The 18,499-nt window shown below is 40.9% G+C and overlaps 1 protein-coding gene across 1 annotated transcript; it reads right to left on the bottom strand.

The window, feature by feature from the left end:
* Positions 1–768: 768 nt before the first annotated feature.
* Positions 769–2,516, bottom strand: LOC125533608 (uncharacterized). The gene is made up of 5 exons (XM_048696991.2): positions 2,258–2,516; positions 2,126–2,175; positions 1,893–2,013; positions 1,681–1,788; positions 769–1,548 (listed from the first exon to the last, which is right to left on the bottom strand). The coding sequence occupies exons 1-5, from the start codon at positions 2,439–2,441 to the stop codon at positions 926–928; spliced, it is 1,086 nt and encodes a 361-aa protein (XP_048552948.2). The 5' UTR covers positions 2,442–2,516; the 3' UTR covers positions 769–925.
* Positions 2,517–18,499: the final 15,983 nt, after the last annotated feature.

The raw sequence follows: 18,499 nt of genomic DNA, 5'->3' as shown, positions 1-18,499 counted from the left end.
CTGCTATAACTGTATCTGTAGCGCGGTTTAAAACACCGTGCTGCTGCTAATTAGCACCAACATGCGTTTTTAGCCCGCGCTACTGCTAATGTTCTGTGTATAAGGTTTTCCCTAGTAGTGTTAACAATACAAAACTAGATTTGGACCGCATATAGATTGGAGAAATATGGGTGGCCAAATTACGGGTTTTGTCCTCTATGTAAGCCGAGGAGTCTGCCGGACATATCTTCAAATACCGGTTCGCCGTGAGACTATGGAGCATGATCAAGGTTTGGGCCCACCTCGACAACAACGAGATTTCACTGGATCAACATGTCCGAGATGAATAGGACAATACGGAAAACGTTGGCTCCCCTCACCATGCTCACTTATCAGACCATTTGGTGTGAAGTAAAGCTACGGTCTTGTGTCATCAGTCTACTCTACCGTCCATTCTTCTCTCCAACATAAAAAAATAAGGCCAAACTTTGGGTCATCGCTGGTACGAAGCATCTGGGCAATGCCAGATTAGAGAGTAACGACCTTGTAATATTCTCGTCCTCTTACTTTGTAAGGCTAGCCATAGTGAGGATAACTTAGGTACTAACTTAACACATCCCAAGATAATTTTACTTATGTGGCAAGTATTTAATGAGGAGAGAGGTGCTTGAAGTAACAAAATATGTTACTGTAACATAGCACTTCCCGAGATAAAATGAGTGACACTAATCTAAGTTACTCTCTACTATGACCAGCCTAAAACCACTTCTAAATTCCTTATTTAATGGATGAGGCAAATCGTATGCGTCCGTTTTGTAAAAAAAAGAAGTGGTACAGATTACAAGAAAAGATGGTTCATCCCGTGGAATAAAAGACCGCTCATTTTGCGCTAAAGAAAAGAAAAGAAAGGACGGATCAATTAAGTGAAGCATGCATCTTAGCTAGCCTAGTGGGAAAACTTGAAGACCATATCATGCTTGTACACCTCGCCGGGCCTGACGATCGACGACGGGAACTCAGGGTGGTTGACGGCGTCGGGGTACGCCTGCGTCTCCAGGCACAGCGCGCCGTACTGCCCGTACACCTTCCCTCCTTTCCCCTTGTCGTTGCTGAGCCAGTTGGCGGTGTAGAGCTGCACCCCGGGCTGGTTCGCCCACAGCTCCAACGCCCGGCCGGAGTCCGGGTCCTGGACGCGCGCCACCGGCCGCATCGCGTCCTGCTGCCCGTCCACGGCGAAGTTGATGTCGTACCCGCCGCCGCCGCCCGGGACGATCTCCATGTTGGCTCCCACGGGCGTCGGCGTGAGGAAGTCGTACTTTGTGCCGGCCACGGGCGCGACCTGGCCCGTCGGGATCATGTACCCGTCGACGGGCGTGTAGCGTGAGGCGAACATCTGGAGCTCGTGCTCCAGGACGTCGCCGCTGCCGTGGCCAGCGAGGTTCCAGTACGCGTGGTTCACAAGGTTCACCGGCGTCGCCTTGCTCGTCGCCGTCGCGTTCATGTGGATGCTCAGGTCGTACGGGTCGGAGAGCCGGTACGTCACATACACGTCCAGGTACCCCGGGAACCCTGCATGCCCCAGACATGATCCGCGAAAACAAGTGCTCGTCAGATCTTTCTGTCATGAAGATTAATCCAAGCGCGAGGAGCTAGTAAACTATAAAGTTTTGACATGTGTAGTAGTAGTAGTACTAGTTTTACCTTGCTCTCCGTCGAAGCTGCGGTAGTAGAAGGTGATGTACGGGGAGTCGCCGTCGTGCACGTACTCCTTCACCGTCCAGATGACCTTGTTGAAGCCCCTGGGGCCGCCTAAACAAAGAGCAACAAGATGATTAAATGAGTACAAAGCGCGTCGTGAGTCCATGCATAGGGTTTCGGTGAAAAATAAAATTAAAATAAAGTCTGAAGCATACCATGAATCGTGTTGTTGCCGTCGTTACGGAGGAGACGATAGGTTCTGCCGTCGAGCACGAAGCGGGCGTTGGCGATTCTGTTTGCTACGCGCCCAATAGTCGATCCGGCAGCAGCGCCTTTCTGATGAGACATGCACGTACAAAAAGGTTTTTGAATTGAACAGAGACGCACTCATCATGCATATTTATCTACCACTTGGAAGGAGTGAAAACACATGGATTTGTGATCTTACAGCGTATGCAGCAACAGTGTCGTACCCAAGTACAACATCGGTCAAGTCCCCTGAAAAAGAATTTCACCTCTTGAGAAACAAGATGCAAGCATGCAATACGGGTTCTTGAAACCAAGAAGCAAGCGGCCTTACCATGGCAATCAGGGACGAGGACAGATACGAGGGTAGCTCCCCAGTTGGTGACCTTGATGGAGAAGTCCCCCTTCTTGTTCTTGAGCTCATAGAAACCGTCCGCCGTCCTTCCGGCGTCGGCGCTGCCGGGCAGTGCAAGGCACAGCAGCAAGGTTACAGGGAGCAGTGCAGCTCTGACCACCATTGTTGCACAGCACGTTGCTAAAAGCAGAGAGAAGGTATTGTATGGCTACCATCGAGCATGCGATCGCATATGTATGATAGGTTGACGACGACTTACAGTAGGTTAGGTTTCTCTCGAGGTCGTACACGAAGAAAGTCAAAACTCTCCATTCAAAGTTTCTCCGATCCAAATTATTTCCTTCTTGGGATCTGAGATCTAGCAGAAGTTTATCGTTGCTATTTCCCAGTTGCAATCTCCCACTAGTGTCGAGTTTTACTCATTTAAGTTCTTTTCATTGTCTGCCCATGCATCCGAATAAAATAGAAGCAAAAAAAAAAAAACTTTCAAGATGATAAGAAACCAATTTTGTTAGGTCTCACTCTGTCGGTGAGTAAGTATACCCACTTGGGAAAGATGCTTGCGAACCCTAACTATGTAATGTGTCATATGCAACGTCCATTTGGCCACACGATATACATTGTCAATCTCGAGATGAGTATTAGTCAGCCAGTCTTGTCGGCTGCTCAAACTCATGATACATATTCCTGAATTAGATTAATATTTACCCTTAGGCGCATGGCCATGTAATTCTGAATGGGATCACTCTAAGTCCAGAGACATGACTACCCAGCTATGGTGTAGAGTTTGATATCCCTTACAAAGCGGCCGTATCACATTGCGAGAACATATGACAGTCTCAAGTCTAGGACATGACATATACATTTTACCTGAAACTAACTAATGACGTTTCTCAGTGCACCTCAAAATGGGTCTATTCGACACAATGTTCTACCAACATAAGTCGGTATCATTTGATTGATATCAATATATCCATTATCTATAAAACATGGTCACCATCTCATAGGTTGCTAGCCTATTGGTATGTGTCATATCTATATTCAAGGATAATATTAAAGAGAGAAGTGTATATATCAACCCAACTCCTGGATGGGTGTAATATACAACCCTCAACTATCAAGTCATCTAAGTTGATCGCGCCCTACCGTTTAACCATGAACCCAACGGGCCAACACCGACTCGGTGGCTTGCAGCGCACTGCAACACCAAGGAGACCTCGGTTTGATCCCTGGCTTCTCCCTTTTTCTTCTCTATTTTCTATTAAGTGTGCGCTAATGGGCCGGTCTGTTAGTGTGCATGCTTAAGGCAAGAGCTCCTTCCGTCTCACTATAAGCGAGATATAGCTCATGCGGCATCCCGTCACACCCATCCAAGGTGGGCGGCTCTATGGCAAAGAGCACACAAATCTGCCCACGTGCAAGAATCTTGATGTGCCTAAATCTAAGTGGTATGGACCTGACTGAGATATTGGTAAACCTCGGTCAGCTGGGATTTAGCAAAACCGTTATTTCTCTAAGCACCTTACATTTTAGAAGATGTTAATGGCATTTTCTTTATAAAAAGGACCCCAATAGTTGGGGAACGGTTGCCGGGGGAGCTCCCCAGCTGTCAATTCGTTCTCGAGGACACTCGAATAACAAGCGAACGATTTCGTTCGCTGGGATAAAACCCTCACAGCGAACCCCACAGCCCGCGGGCCTCTTTACTGGGCCATCGTATGTAAAAAAATGATAAATGCCATCATAGGTAAATCATGCATGGCAGTTTAAAAAAAACTCGTTCTGGTTCTATAATTTGAGTTGCCATGTCAACAAAGAGGAAAAAATGCCATGATAATAAATGTCATCTCTTAAATAATAAAAAATGACATCTCTTAATAATAAAAATATCATCTCTTAATGAAAAGGCCATCTCTTAATAATAAAAAATGCCATCCATTAATAATAAAAAATTCATGCACAAAAACAAACTTGACTTGTGAAACAAAAACAAAAAGGGAAAGTATAAAATTGCCATGTGACATAGTTTGAAAATTTATAAACAGCCATGTTAATTTTTTTCTAGAAAAATTGGCGTGTGATGAAAAAAGAAAAAAAAGGCTGGACTGGGATTCAATGCCCGATACCGCGAAAATCAAGGAGGGGAGGGGAGGGGGGCTGTTTAATTGTTTGAAAGGGTCCTTCGATGGCCTGTAATATGCCCGTCCATGTAGCATTTCTAGTGTGCTGACTCTATTATTTTGAAAATAGTTTGCTGGCTTTGGTGACGTGGCTCGGATCCTGGGCCAGGGGCTGTTTAATTGTTTGAAAGGGTCCTTCGATGGCCTGTAATATTTTTTTGAGCAAAAGAGGGTTTTCCCCTCCGATTTCCATTAAAGAAACCATCGGAACAACATCCAAGAAAGTTTTGTTCGACTCACACAACTTAAGCTAATCCTATTACATGCCAGGAGGAGTCACACAGTAAACCATAGCCAAGCAACAGCTACATAAAGCAAGGAGGCCCCAGGAACAGCCTCCCAAGGATGAGTCGCATGCGCGGATTCCCCACTTCTCTTCACTGGAGCGCCAAAAGAAGAGAACCCTTCGTCTTGTCACCGCTGAATTCGAAGAACCCCAAAACGCCAACCTTGCGTAGCCTTGTAGACATCACTTGCTACTTGTACGATGAGTTTTGCCCTCAGCATCAACATTTTTTCCTCTGGGTCCCTTTTCTACAAAATAGCCCAGCCAGAGATCCATCCACAAATCATTTTTACAATTCCCATAGGGTCGGAAATCTTTTTTCTATCAAATACAATATCATTTCTGCATCTCCAAATCGCCCATAACAGCGCTGAGATGCCAACTAGAATGAGTTTTTTGCTATCTTTCTGGAAAAAAATTAGCCAGTTCCCCAGACAATCATCAGGATCTCTAGGGGTACTTTTCAAATCAAACGCACATCTTACTAATGCCCAGATAATTTTGGCCACCGAACAAGAGAAAAACAAGTGATCAATTGTTTCATCCTTCCCACAGAACACGCAATGTTTATCTCCTTTCCATCCTCTTTTTAACAAGTTATCCCTGGTTAGTACACTTTTCCTCGCCATAAGCCATATGAAAGTTTTAATTTTAGCAGGGACTTTAATTTTCCACAGGAATTTCCTTGGAAACCCTACTTCGGTCTTTATCAAATATATGTATAGTGACTTGACAGAAAACTTTCTATCAGTGGCCAGCATCCATAAAGGTTTATCTCTACCCTCATGCATCAGGACTTCCTCACATCTCCCTTTCACACTATCCCACAGTTGTTCAGTGTCACCATACAGTGACCTCCTGAAGGTAAACCCACTCCAGCCTTTGTCAATAGCATCTCTAACTATTATTCCATGATCATTACTGATAAAGAATAAACAAGGGTAAGCCTCTTTGAGAGATTTATCACCTACTCACCAATCTTCCCAAAACCTAGTGTTTTTTCCATCCCCCAATTTTTTCTTGATATGCGGATAGAAATATTTCCTAACTATCAAGATATTATACCAAAACTAGGAGTCCCCACTTTTCTGCTTGATCCCAGAGAGACATTTATCTCCCACATATTTATTTTTGACAATCCCCTGCCAAAATCCCTCATCGTTTTCTATTTTCCACAACCACTTTGCTAACAGAGCAATGTTAAACATCTCAATATTGGTGACCCCCAGCCCCCCTTGCTGTTTTGGAAGACAACAAGTTTTCCAATTCACCAGATGGTACTTCCTTTTATCCTCATCTGATCGCCATACCATCCTGGCTCTGTAGAAATCTACTTTTTTCCTAACACCAGCCGGTAAAAGATAAAAGGACATCATGTATATAGGAATATTGGACAAGCAGGATTGCACCAGAGTGACTCTACCTGCAATATTTAGTAACCTACCCTGCCAACAGACACATCTTTTCTCAAAATTTTCAGTTAAATTTTTCCACATTTTATTTCTGATTCTTTTATTAGACATAGGTAAACCAAGATATTTCAGGGGTGTCTCTCCCAGAATGCAAGTGAAAATGTCTTGATATAGGTCTTTCCTCTCTATAGCTTCCCCAAACAAGAATATTTCACTTCTGTGAAAATTTATTGTCAGGCTAGACATCGGTTCAAACGCAGTTAAGATAAATTTCAAATTTCTAGCAGAATTTTCATCATCTTGAATCAAGAAAATAGTATCATCTCATATTGTAACATATTGACCCCATTTTCATGATAATCAGTAAGAACCCCTTTCACAAACCCCTGATGACCCACGAGTATAGGGGATCTATCGTAGTCCTTTCGATAAGTAAGAGTGTCGAACCCAACGAGGAGCAGAAGGAAATGATAAGCGGTTTTCAGCAAGGTATTCTCTGCAAGTACTGAAATAAGTGGTAACAGATAGTTTTGTGATAGGATAAATTGTAACGAGCAACAAGTAACAAAAGTAAATAAAGTGCAGCAAGATGGCCCAATCCTTTTGTAGCAAAGGACAAGCCAGAACAAACTCTTATAATAGGAAAAGCGCTCCCGAGGACACATGGGAATATTGTCAAGCTAGTTTTCATCACGTTCATATGATTCGCGTTCGATACTTTGATAATTTGATATGTGGGTGGACCAGTGCTTGGGTGATGTTCTTACTTGAACAAACATCCCACTTATGATTAACCTCTATTGCAAGCATCCGCAACTACAACAAAAGTATTAAGGTAAACCTAACCATAGCATGAAACATATGGATCCAAATCAGCCCCTTACGAAGCAACGCATAAACTAGGGTTTAAGCTTCTGTCACTCTAGCAACCCATCATCTAATTATTACTTCCCAATGCTTTCCTCTAGGCCCAAATAATGGTGAAGTGTTATGTAGTTGGCGTTCACATAACACCACTAGAGGCTAGACAACATACATCTTATCAAAATATCAAACGAATACCAAATTCACATGACTACTCATAGCAAGACTTCTCCCTTGTCCTCAGGAACTAACGTAATTACTCACAAAGCATATTCATATTCATAATCAGAGGGGTAATAATATGCATATAGGATCTGAACATATGATCTTCCACCAATTAAACCAACTAGCATCAACTACAAGGAGTAATCAACACTACTAGCAACCTACTAGTACCAATCCCGGACTTTGAGACAAGAATTGGATACAAGAGATGAACTAGGGTTTGGAGATGAGATGGTGCTGGTGAAGATGTTGATGGAGATTGCCCTCTCCCGATGAGAGGAGCGTTGGTGATGACGATGGTGATGATTTCCCCTTCCCGGAGGGAAATATCCCCGGCAGAACAGCTCTGCCGGAGCTCTAGATTGGATCCGCCAAGGTTCCGCCTCTTGGCGGCGGAGTCTCGTCCTGAAAAGTTCCTTCCTATTTTTTTATCATCGAAAGACCTCATATAGGAGAAGATGGGCATCGGAGAGCCACCAGGGGCCCACGAGGTAGGGGGCGCGCCCCCCATCCTCGTGAGTAGGGTGTGGGCCCACCTGGCCTTCATCTTTGGCGAGGATTTTTCTTTATTTGTTTTAAGATGTTCCGTGGAGTTTCAGGACTTTTGGAGTTGCGCAGAATAGGTCTCTAATATTTGCTCCTTTTCCAGCCCAGAATTCCAGCTGCCGGCATTCTCCCTCCTTATGTAAACCTTGTAAAATAAGAGAGAATAGCCATAAGTATTGTGACATAAAGTGAAATAACAGTCCATAATGCGATAAATATCGATATAAAAGCATGATGCAAAATGGACGTATCAACTCCCCCAAGCTTAGACCTCGCTTGTCCTCAAGCGAAAAGCCGATAACAATAAATATGTCCTCATGTTAGAGGTAGAGGCGTCGATAAAAATAAAAATATGGACATGAAGGCATCATGATTATTCTCGTACAACAATATATATAGATTTTGTAATATGATTACTTATGTTACAGTGATGATCTATTCACAATGCAAAAGTATAAATCATAAACCTTATTGGGCTCCAACAAACTATAATCTCAGTCATTGAAGCAATTGCAATTTATCATAACATCGGAAAGAGTCTATGTCAGAGCTAAAAAGCAAGTCCACATACTCAACTATCATTTAGTCCTCCGTAATTGCTAACACTCACGCGATACTTGTGGTTACGGAGTTTTAATCGGACACAGAGAAAGATAGGGGCTTATAGTTTTGCCCCACAACCTTTTACCTCAAGAGTAATGTCAACAATAATGGTTCATGCTCCCCTACATCCAATTAGATATATATATCATGTTCTTTCCAACATGCTGAGCTTGCCAAAGGATAAAATGAAAAAGAAAAGGTGAAGATCACCATGACTCTTGCATAAGGTAGAAGATAATAATAAAGGATCGGCCCTTCGCAGAGGGAAGCAGAGGTTGCCATGCGCTTTTATGGTTGGATGCATAAAATCTCAATGCGAAAGAACGTCACTTTATATTGCCCCTTGTGATATGAACCTTTATTATGCAGTCCGTCGCTTTTAATACTTCCACATCACAAGATCGTATAAAGCTTATTTCTCCCACACAAATCAATCATACATATTTAGAGCAATTTTTATTGCTTTGCACCGATGACAACTTACTTGAAGGATCTTACTCAATCCATAGGTGGATATGGTGGACTCTCATGGCAAAACTGGTTTAAGGGTATTTGGAAGCACAAGTAGTACTTCTACTTGGTGCTGAGAATTTGGCTAGCATGAGGGGGAAAGGCAAGCTCAACAAGTTAGAGGATCCATGACAACATACTTTATCTCAGATATAAGAAAGGCATAACTCATTACGTTGTCTTCCTTGTCCAACATCAACTCTTTAACATGTCATATTTTAATGAGTGCTCCCAATCATAAAAGATGTCAATGATAATATATCTATATGTGAAAACCTCTCTTTCCTTATTACTTCCTATTAATTGCAACAATGACCAAAGCTATATCTACCAACTCCCAACAACTTTTAATCATCATACTCTTTTTATGTGAAGTCATTACTCTCAATAAGATCAATATAAACTCTTTGTTTCTTTTTATTCTTTTTCTCTTTTCTTTTATTCACCCAAGATCATGGCGAAATAATCAAGCCCTTGACTCAACACTAATCTTTATTATATATAGCTCACTAACTCGATTACATGGAGAGATCATAAAGCAAAACTCAAAACTAGATCATGCCATAAACTTTATTCTACTAGATCAAGATACTACTAATAAGATCGAACTAAGAAAAACGGGAAAGATAGGAGTTGTGATTATGATACGATACCGGGGCACCTCCCCCAAGCTTGGCAGTTGCCAAGGGGAGTGCCCATACCCATGTGATTATGTCTCCTTCTTTGTTGTTGGTGTAATATTCTTGGCGATTATTCCCCTCAGGATACTGTTCTCCACCTCGAGCTTATTGACTTGCTGCTTGAGGTCCATTATTTCCTTACGAAGCTTTCCTGTGACAGCTAAAGCTCCTTGCACCCAAGGGTGTTGCATAGCTGCGGGAGAACAAGTGACACTCCTCTTCATATTTTCATAAGAAATAAATCTAACATTGGAAAGGATAACCGAGTTTGGAATGGCTGAGCTCCGTGGTTCCCCCATCGTGAATCCAGCTCGGAAGCGAGAGGTGACTTCTTGATCCTCCATGGCATCTACCCTCATCAAGTCAGCCTTCATCTCCTCCTCCATTGCTGGCCCAAAGTGGTCAGTGTCGCTGTTTGCCCTTGGTTCCAGTGCCGGATTAGATACCCGGCTCTCCCCGATTGACTATTGAGAAGACATCTTGCTCTAATCTGCAACAGCAACAGCTCGAAAACAAAAACAGAGGAAATTTGCGTGATACGGGAGTCAAAACCTTCGGGAGGTTATATAATGAATTTTTACCGACCAAAATACGTAACGTGCAAGAAAATGGAGTCCTGAAGGCACACGAGGTGCTCACGAGGTAGGGGACGTGCCCAGGGGGTAGGGCGCGCCCACCACCCTCGTGGGGCCCTCGTGTCCTTCCCGGACTGCTACTTATTTTTCTATTTTTCTAAATATTCCAAAACGGAGAAATATTGCCATAAAAATTGTTTTGGAGTCGGTTTACTTACCGTACCACATACCTATTCCTTTTCGGGGTCTCAAACGTTCCGGAAAGTGTCTCTTATGTATTCCTCCGGGGTTACGGTTTTCAATAATATTGGTTTCAACATTTATGGGATTACCTGAGATATAATGTTTGATTCTTTGACCGTTTACCACCTTCGGATTTGTGCCTTCGAAGTTGTTGATTTTTATGGCACCGGAACGATAGACCTCTTCGATAACATAAGGGCCTTCCTATTTAGAGAGAAGTTTTCCTGCAAAAAATCTTAAACGAGAGATGTATAGCAATACATAATCACCTACATTAAACTCACGCTTTTGTATCCTTTTGTCGTGCCATCTTTTAACTTTTTCTTTAAACAACTTGGCATTTTCATAAGCTTGCGTTCTCCATTCATCAAGTGAGCTAATATCAAATAACCTCTTCTCACTGGCAAGTTTAAAATCATAGTTGAGCTCTTTAATAGCCCAATATGCCTTATGTTCTAGTTCGAGAGGTAAGTGACATGCTTTTCCATAAACCATTTTATACGGAGACATACCCATAGGATTTTTGTATGCAGTTCTATAAGCCCATAATGCATCATTAAGTTTTTTGGACCAATTCTTTCTAGACCTATTAATAGTTTTTTGCAAAATTAATTTGAGCTCTCTATTGCTCCACTCTACTTGACCACTAGACTGTGGGTGATAAGGAGATGCAATTCTATGGTTAACATCATATTTAGCAAGCATTTTACGGAAAGCACCATGAATAAAGTGTGAACCACCATCAGTCATTAAATATCTAGGGACTCCAAACCTCGGGAAAATAACTTCCTTAAGCATTTTAATAGAAGTGTTATGATCAGCACTACTAGTTGGAATAGCTTCTACCCACTTAGTAACGTAATCAACAACAACTAAAATATGTGTGTATCCATTAGAGGCAGGAAAAGGTCCCATATAATCAAAGCCCCAAACATCAAACGGTTCAATAACAAGAGAATAATTCATAGGCATTTCTTGATGTCTACTAATATTACCAATTCTTTGACACTCATCACAAGACAAGACAAACTTACGGGCATCCTTGAAGAGAGTAGGCCAATAAAAACCAGATTGCAATACCTTATGTGCAGTTCTATCTCCAGCGTGGTGTCCTCCGTAAGACTCGGAATGACACTTGCGTAGGATCTGTTCCTGTTCATGCTCAGGTACACAACGTCTAATAACACCATCTACTCCTTCCTTATAAAGATGTGGGTCATCCCAAAAGTAATGTCTTAAATCATAGAAGAACTTTTTCTTTTGTTGGTATGTGAAACTAGGTGGTATAAACTTAGCAACAATATAATTAGCATAATCAACATACCAAGGAGTACTACGAGAAGTACTTATAACATTTAATTGTTCATCAGGAAAGCTATCATTAATAGGTAGTGGGTCATCAAGAATATTTTCTAACCTAGACAAGTTGTCTGCAACGGGGTTCTCAGCTCCCTTTCTATCAACAATATGCAAATCAAATTCTTGTAGCAAGAGAACCCATCTAATAAGTCTAGGTTTAGCATCTTTCTTTTCCATAAGATATTTAATAGCAGCATGATCAGTTTGAATAGTTACTTTAGAATCAACAATATAAGATCTGAACTTATCACAGACAAATACAACTGCTAAAAGCTCTTTTTTAGTAGTAGCATAATTTCTTTGAGCATTGTCTAGAGTCTTACCAGCATAATGAATAACATTTAATTTCTTATCAACTCTTTGCCCTAGAACAGCACCTACAGCATAATCACTAGCATCACACATAATTTCAAAGGGTAGTTTCCAATCAGGTGGCTGAACAATAGGTGCAGTGACTAATGCTTTCTTAAGTAAGTATTTCAAATGCTTCTACACAATCATCATCAAAAACAAATGGTATATCTTTTTGCAATAAATTAGTCAGAGGCCGAGAAATTTTTGAGAAGTCCTTAATGAACCTCCTATAAAATCCGGCGTGATCAAGGAAACTTCTTATACCTTTGATGTCCTTGGGACATGACATATTTTCAATAGCATCAACCTTGGCTTTATCGACTTCAATACCTTTTTCAAAAACTTTGTGCCCCAAGACAATACCTTCATTAACCATAAAGTGGCACTTTTCCCAATTCAAGACAAGATTAGTTTCTTCACATCTCTGCAAAACTCGATCAAGATTGCTCAAGCAATCATCAAAAGAGGAACCATAGACGGAAAAGTCGTCCATGAAAACCTCACAAATCTTTTCACAAAAGTCAGAGAATATAGCCATCATGCATCTTTGAAAGGTAGCAGGTGCATTACATAAACCAAAAGGCATACGTCTATAAGCAAAAGTACCAAAAGGGCATGTAAAAGTAGTCTTTGATTGATCTCTAGCCGACACAGGTATTTGAGAGAAACCAGAATAACCATCTAGAAAGCAATAGTGTGTGTGTTTGCATAATCTTTCTAGCATTTGATCAACAAAAGGTAAGGGGTAATGATCTTTCTTAGTAGCTTTATTTAATTTGCGGAAATCAATTACCATCCTATAACCTGTGATAATTCTTTGTGGAGTTAATTCATCTTTATCATTAGGAACAACAGTAATACCTCCCTTCTTAGGGACACAATGGACATGACTTACCCACTCACTATCAGCAACGGGATAGATTATACCTGCTTCCAGAAGCTTGAGTATTTCTTTTCTTACCACTTCTTTCATTTTAGGATTCAGACATCGTTGAGGATCACGAACTGGTTTGGCATCTGCTTCCACATTTATTTTATGTTGACATAGAGTGGGACTAATGTCCTTAAGATCATCAAGAGTATATCCAATAGCAGCACAATGCTTCTTCAGAGTTTTCAATAATCTTTCTTCTTCATGCTCTGAAAGGTTAGCGCTAATAATAACAGGATATATCTTCTTTTCATCAAGATAAGCATATTTAAGATTATCAGGCAAAGGTTTAAGCTCAAACACGGGATCACCCTTGGGTGGAGGAGGATCCCCTAAAATTTCAACAGGCAAATTATGTTGCAGAATAGGTTCCTGTTTAAAGAATACTTCATCTATTTCTCTTCTTTCATTCATGAACATATCATTTTCATGGTCTAGCAAATAGTGTTCTAAAGGATCACTAGGAGGTACGGCAATAGAAGCAAGACCAATAATTTCATCCTTACTAGGTAATTCTTCCTCAAGATGTTGTTTACTAAATTTAGAGAAATTAAACTCATGAACCATATCATCCAAGCCAATAGTAACAGCATTCTTTTCGCAATCTATCCTAGCATTAACAGTGTTCAAGAAGGGTCTACCAAATATAATGGGACAAAAGCTATCTTGCGGAGAAGTAAGAACAAGAAAATCAGCAGGATATTTAGTTTTCCCACACAAGACTTCAACATCTCTAACAATTCCAATTGGTGAAATAGTATCTCTATTGGCAAGTTTAATTGTGACATCAATACCTTCTAACTCAGCAGGTGCAATTTCATTCTTAATTTCTTCGTATGAAGTATGCGGTATAACACTAGCACTCGCACCCATATCACGTAAGCCATGATAACAATGATCTCCTATTTTAACAGAAATAACAGGCATGCCTACCATAGGTCTGTGTTTATCTTTAGCACAAGGTTTAGCAATTCTAGCAGTTTCACCTTCGAACTAAATAACATGCCCATCAATATTATCAGACAAGAGATCTTTACCAATAGCAATATTAGGTTCTACTTTAACTTGCTCAGGAGGTGTATAAGTTCTAATATTGCTTTTACGAACAACAGTTAAAGCTTTAGCATGATCCTTTATTCTAACAGGGAAAGGTGGTTTCTCAACATAAGAAGTAGGAACAATAGGATCATTATAAGTGACAGTCTTTTCTTCAACTTTAATAGTTGCAGCTACTTTTACTTCTTTGGGAGGATGATATTTAAACCACTTCTCCTTAGGGAGATCAACATGAGTAGCAAAAGATTCACAGAAAGAAGCTACTATCTCAAAGTCAAGTCCATATTTAGTGCTAAACTTACAGAAAATATCGGTATCCATAAAAGATTTAACACAATCAAACTTAGGTGTCATACCTGACTCCTTACCTTCGTCGAGGTCCCAATCTTCAGAGTTGCGTTTAATTCTATCCAACAAAATTCCATCTGAATTCAGTAGTCTTCGTCATAAAAGAGCCAACACAAGAAGTATCGAGCATGGTACGATTGTTATCAGAAAGCCGAGCATATAAATTTTGAATAATCATTTCTCTTGAGAGCTCGTGATTGGGGCATGAATATAACATTGACTTAAGCCTCCCCCAAGCTTGAGCGACGCTTTCTCCTTCGCGAGGCCAGAAATTATATATATAATTGCGATCACGATGAACAAGATGCATAGGGTAATACTTTCGATGAAATTCCAGCTTCATTCTTTTATAGTACCATGATCTCATATCATCACATAGCCTATACCATATCAATGTGTCTCCCTTCAAAGATAAAGGGAAGACCTTCTTCTTAGCAACATCATCGGGTATACCTGCAAGCTTAAATAATCCACAAACTTCATCCACATATATTAAGTGCTCATCAGGATGCTTTGTTCCATCTCCTGTAAAAGGGTTAGCTAGCAGTTTTTCCATCATACCCGAAGGAAATTCAAAAGGAGTTTCATTTTCAATAGGTTCAGTAGGTTGAGGAGCAACTCTTTGCTCTACTGGACGGGGTGAAGATATCCCGAACAAGCCCCTCAGAGAATTACTTTCCATAGTAACAAGTGACAGTAAATTTCAGCATACTATATAAAATTTTCCTTACCAAATTCCACCTACCAAAGGGACCACACTCCCCGGCAACGGCGCCAGAAAAGAGTCTTGATGACCCACAAGTATAGGGGGTCTATCGTAGTCCTTTCGATAAGTAAGAGTGTCGAACCCAACGAGGAGCAGAAGGAAATGATAAGCGGTTTTCAGCAAGGTATTCTCTGCAAGTACTGAAATAAGTGGTAACAGATAGTTTTGTGATAGGATAAATTGTAACGAGCAACAAGTAACAAAAGTAAATAAAGTGCAGCAAGATGGCCCAATCCTTTTGTAGAAAAGTACAAGCCAGAACAAACTCTTATAATAGGAAAAGCGCTCCCGAGGACACATGGGAATATCGCCAAGCTAGTTTTCATCACGTTCATATGATTCGCGTTCGATACTTTGATAATTTGATATGTGGGTGGACCAGTGCTTGGGTGTTGTTCTTACTTGAACAAACATCCCACTTATGATTAACCTCTATTGCAAGCATCCGCAACTACAACAAAAGTATTAAGGTAAACCTAACCATAGCATGAAACATATGGATCCAAATCAGCCCCTTACGAAGCAACGCATAAACTGGGGTTTAAGCTTCTGTCACTCTAGCAACCCATCATCTACTTATTACTTCCCAATGCCTTCCTCTAGGCCCAAATAATGGTGAAGTGTTATGTAGTTGGCGTTCATATAACACCACTAGAGGCTAGACAACATACATCTTATCAAAATATCAAACGAATACCAAATTCACATGACTACTCATAGCAAGACTTCTCCCTTGTCCTCAGGAACTAACGTAATTACTCACAAAGCATATTCATATTCATAATCAGAGGGGTAATAATATGCATATAGGATCTGAACATATGATCTTCCACCAATTAAACCAACTAGCATCAACTACAAGGAGTAATCAACACTACTAGCAACCTACTAGTACCAATCCCGGACTTTGAGACAAGAATTGGATACAAGAGATGAACTAGGGTTTGGAGATGAGATGGTGCTGGTGAAGATGTTGATGGAGATTGCCCTCTCCCGATGAGAGGAGCGTTGGTGATGACGATGGTGATGATTTCCCCTTCCCGAAGGGAAATATCCCCGGCAGAACAGCTCTGCCGGAGCTCTAGATTGGATCCGCCAAGGTTCCGCCTCGTGGCGGCGGAGTCTCGTCCTGAAAAGTTCCTTCCTATTTTTTTCTCATCGAAAGACCTCATATAGGAGAAGATGGGCATCGGAGAGCCACCAGGGGCCCACGAGGTAGGGGGCGCGCCCCCCACCCTCGTGAGTAGGGTGTGGGCCCACCTGGCCTTCATCTTTGGCGAGGATTTTTCTTTATTTGTTTTAAGATGTTTCGTGGAGTTTTAGGACTTTTGGAGTTGCGCAGAATAGGTCTCTAATATTTGCTCCTTTTCCAGCCCAGAATTCCAGCTGCCGGCATTCTCCCTCCTTATGTAAACCTTGTAAAATAAGAGAGAATAGACATAAGTATTGTGACATAAAGTGAAATAACAGTCCATAATGCGATAAATATCGATATAAAAGAATGATGCAAAATGGACGTATCAACCCCTCTGTTCTAGCTTTATCTAAAATGATGGCAAGGGCATCAACAGCAAGGTCAAACAGCAGGGGAGAAAGGGAATCACCCTGTCTGAGCCCTTTAAACGTTTTGAAGTAAGGACCTATGTCATCATTTACTTTGACTCCAACATGTCCCCCCCCTCATAGTATGCATAACCCAGTCACACCATTTATCAGGGATTTTTTTTAATTTAAGCATCTTATGGACAAAAGGCCATTTGATTTTATCATATGCTTTTTCAAAATCCACTTTGAATAGCATAGCACTTTGTTTTTTAGTGTGAATAGAATTAAGAGCCTCATGCAGTATCACAACACCTACCATAATAAATCTACCTTTCACAAAGGCGGTTTGAATGGGAGAAATAATTATATTAACTACCTTGCTTAATCTGTTCATCAACACTTTAGTAACAATCTTGAAACTGACATTCAAGAGACAAATTGGCCTAAATTTTTGAATCTGTCTAGCATCTTTAACCTTTGGTACTAATGTAATAATCCCATAATTCAATCTGGCCAGGTCAACTTTACCACTGTGGAAATCATCTAAAATAGTATTTAAATCTGTCTTAAGCAGCTCCCAAAAGTGCTGGTAGAAATCCACAACAAATCCATCAGGGCCTGGACTTTTGTTTTTCTCCATGTTGAAGATCACATCCCTGATTTCTTCTAGACTAAAAGGTTTAATCAAATCATATTCTTCCTTTTGAATGTCCAAATTAATAGTGGACTTGTCAGCTTGTCCAAATAAGGTTTTGTAATAGGTAGTAACATGTTCCATGAGTTTAGAGTCACCCTCAATGAGTTCCCCCTCATGTTCTAGAGCAGTTATCCTATTCTTCCTTCTTCTGCCATTAACCTTGGCATGGTAGTACCTAGTATTAGAGTCTCCCTCCTTTATCTCTCTATCTTTATATCTTTGCAGCCATTTAATTTTCTCCATCTTCAGGATATCTTTCAGTTCTTTCCTCCAACCTTTCCGAATCTCCCTATCTTGAGCACTAAGACCATTATTTTCAGCTTTTTTTTGTCAATCCCATCTAATAGCTCCAACAATTCTTTTTTTATTTTTCTATAAGCAGCATTTGCATTGATAATCCAACCTCTGATTTTCTGTCTGATGTTTCTCATTTTAGTTTGCCACCTGTCTAAGCCAGATCCTTTACATTTAATATTCTAATTTTTTTCCACAAAATCTTTAAACCCTTCCATAAGCATCCAAGCATTTTCAAATCTGAAAATGGGCTGGTTTTTTTTGTGATTACCAGTGTCTAACAATAAAGGGGTGTGGTCAGATATCTCCCTTTTCCATGGCATTCATCATAGCTAGGGGGTATTTGTCTTTCCAATCAAGGCAGATTAAAATTCTGTCAAACTTCTCATATGTGGGTTCAGGCAAATTGTTTGCCCAGGTGTACTTTCTCCCATTCAAAGGGAGGTCTCTGAGCCCAGCATATTCAATAATAGCATTAAAAACAAAGCTAAAATGATCCGATCCTTCAGATTTGTTCTTTTCTGAACTATTTTTGATAAGATTAAAGTCCCCTTCCAATTGGCCCGTAATATGCCCGTCCATGTAGCATTTCTGGTGTGCTGACTCTATTATTTTGAAAATAGTTTGCTGGCTTTGGTGACGTGGCTCGGATCCTGGGCCAAGATTCGTGTGAACGAATCCGACGGGAGAGAGCGTGTTCGCTCGGGTTGGCCTCCCCAGGATATTGGTCGTCATATATCATTTCCG

The sequence above is a fragment of the Triticum urartu genome, chromosome 2A (assembly GCF_056163025.1).
Source record: "Triticum urartu cultivar PI428250 chromosome 2A, HENAU_Tu73, whole genome shotgun sequence".
Lineage (NCBI taxonomy): Eukaryota > Viridiplantae > Streptophyta > Magnoliopsida > Poales > Poaceae > Triticum > Triticum urartu.
Note: the sequence above shows the minus strand (reverse complement) of the source record. Positions and strands in the feature narration are given on the sequence as shown.

What these genes read in the sequence shown, in the direction of transcription:
- LOC125533608 (XM_048696991.2), bottom strand. Translation starts at nt 2,441, where the DNA reads ATGGTGGTCAGAGCTGCACTGCTCCCTGTAACCTTGCTGCTGTGCCTT. An exon ending in CGGCAACAACACGATTCATG is followed by an intron (nt 1,789 to 1,892) that starts GTATGCTTCAGA and finishes CTCTTTGTTTAG; the next exon opens with GCGGCCCCAGGGGCTTCAAC. An exon ending in CAGCTTCGACGGAGAGCAAG is followed by an intron (nt 1,549 to 1,680) that starts GTAAAACTAGTA and finishes TGGGGCATGCAG; the next exon opens with GGTTCCCGGGGTACCTGGAC.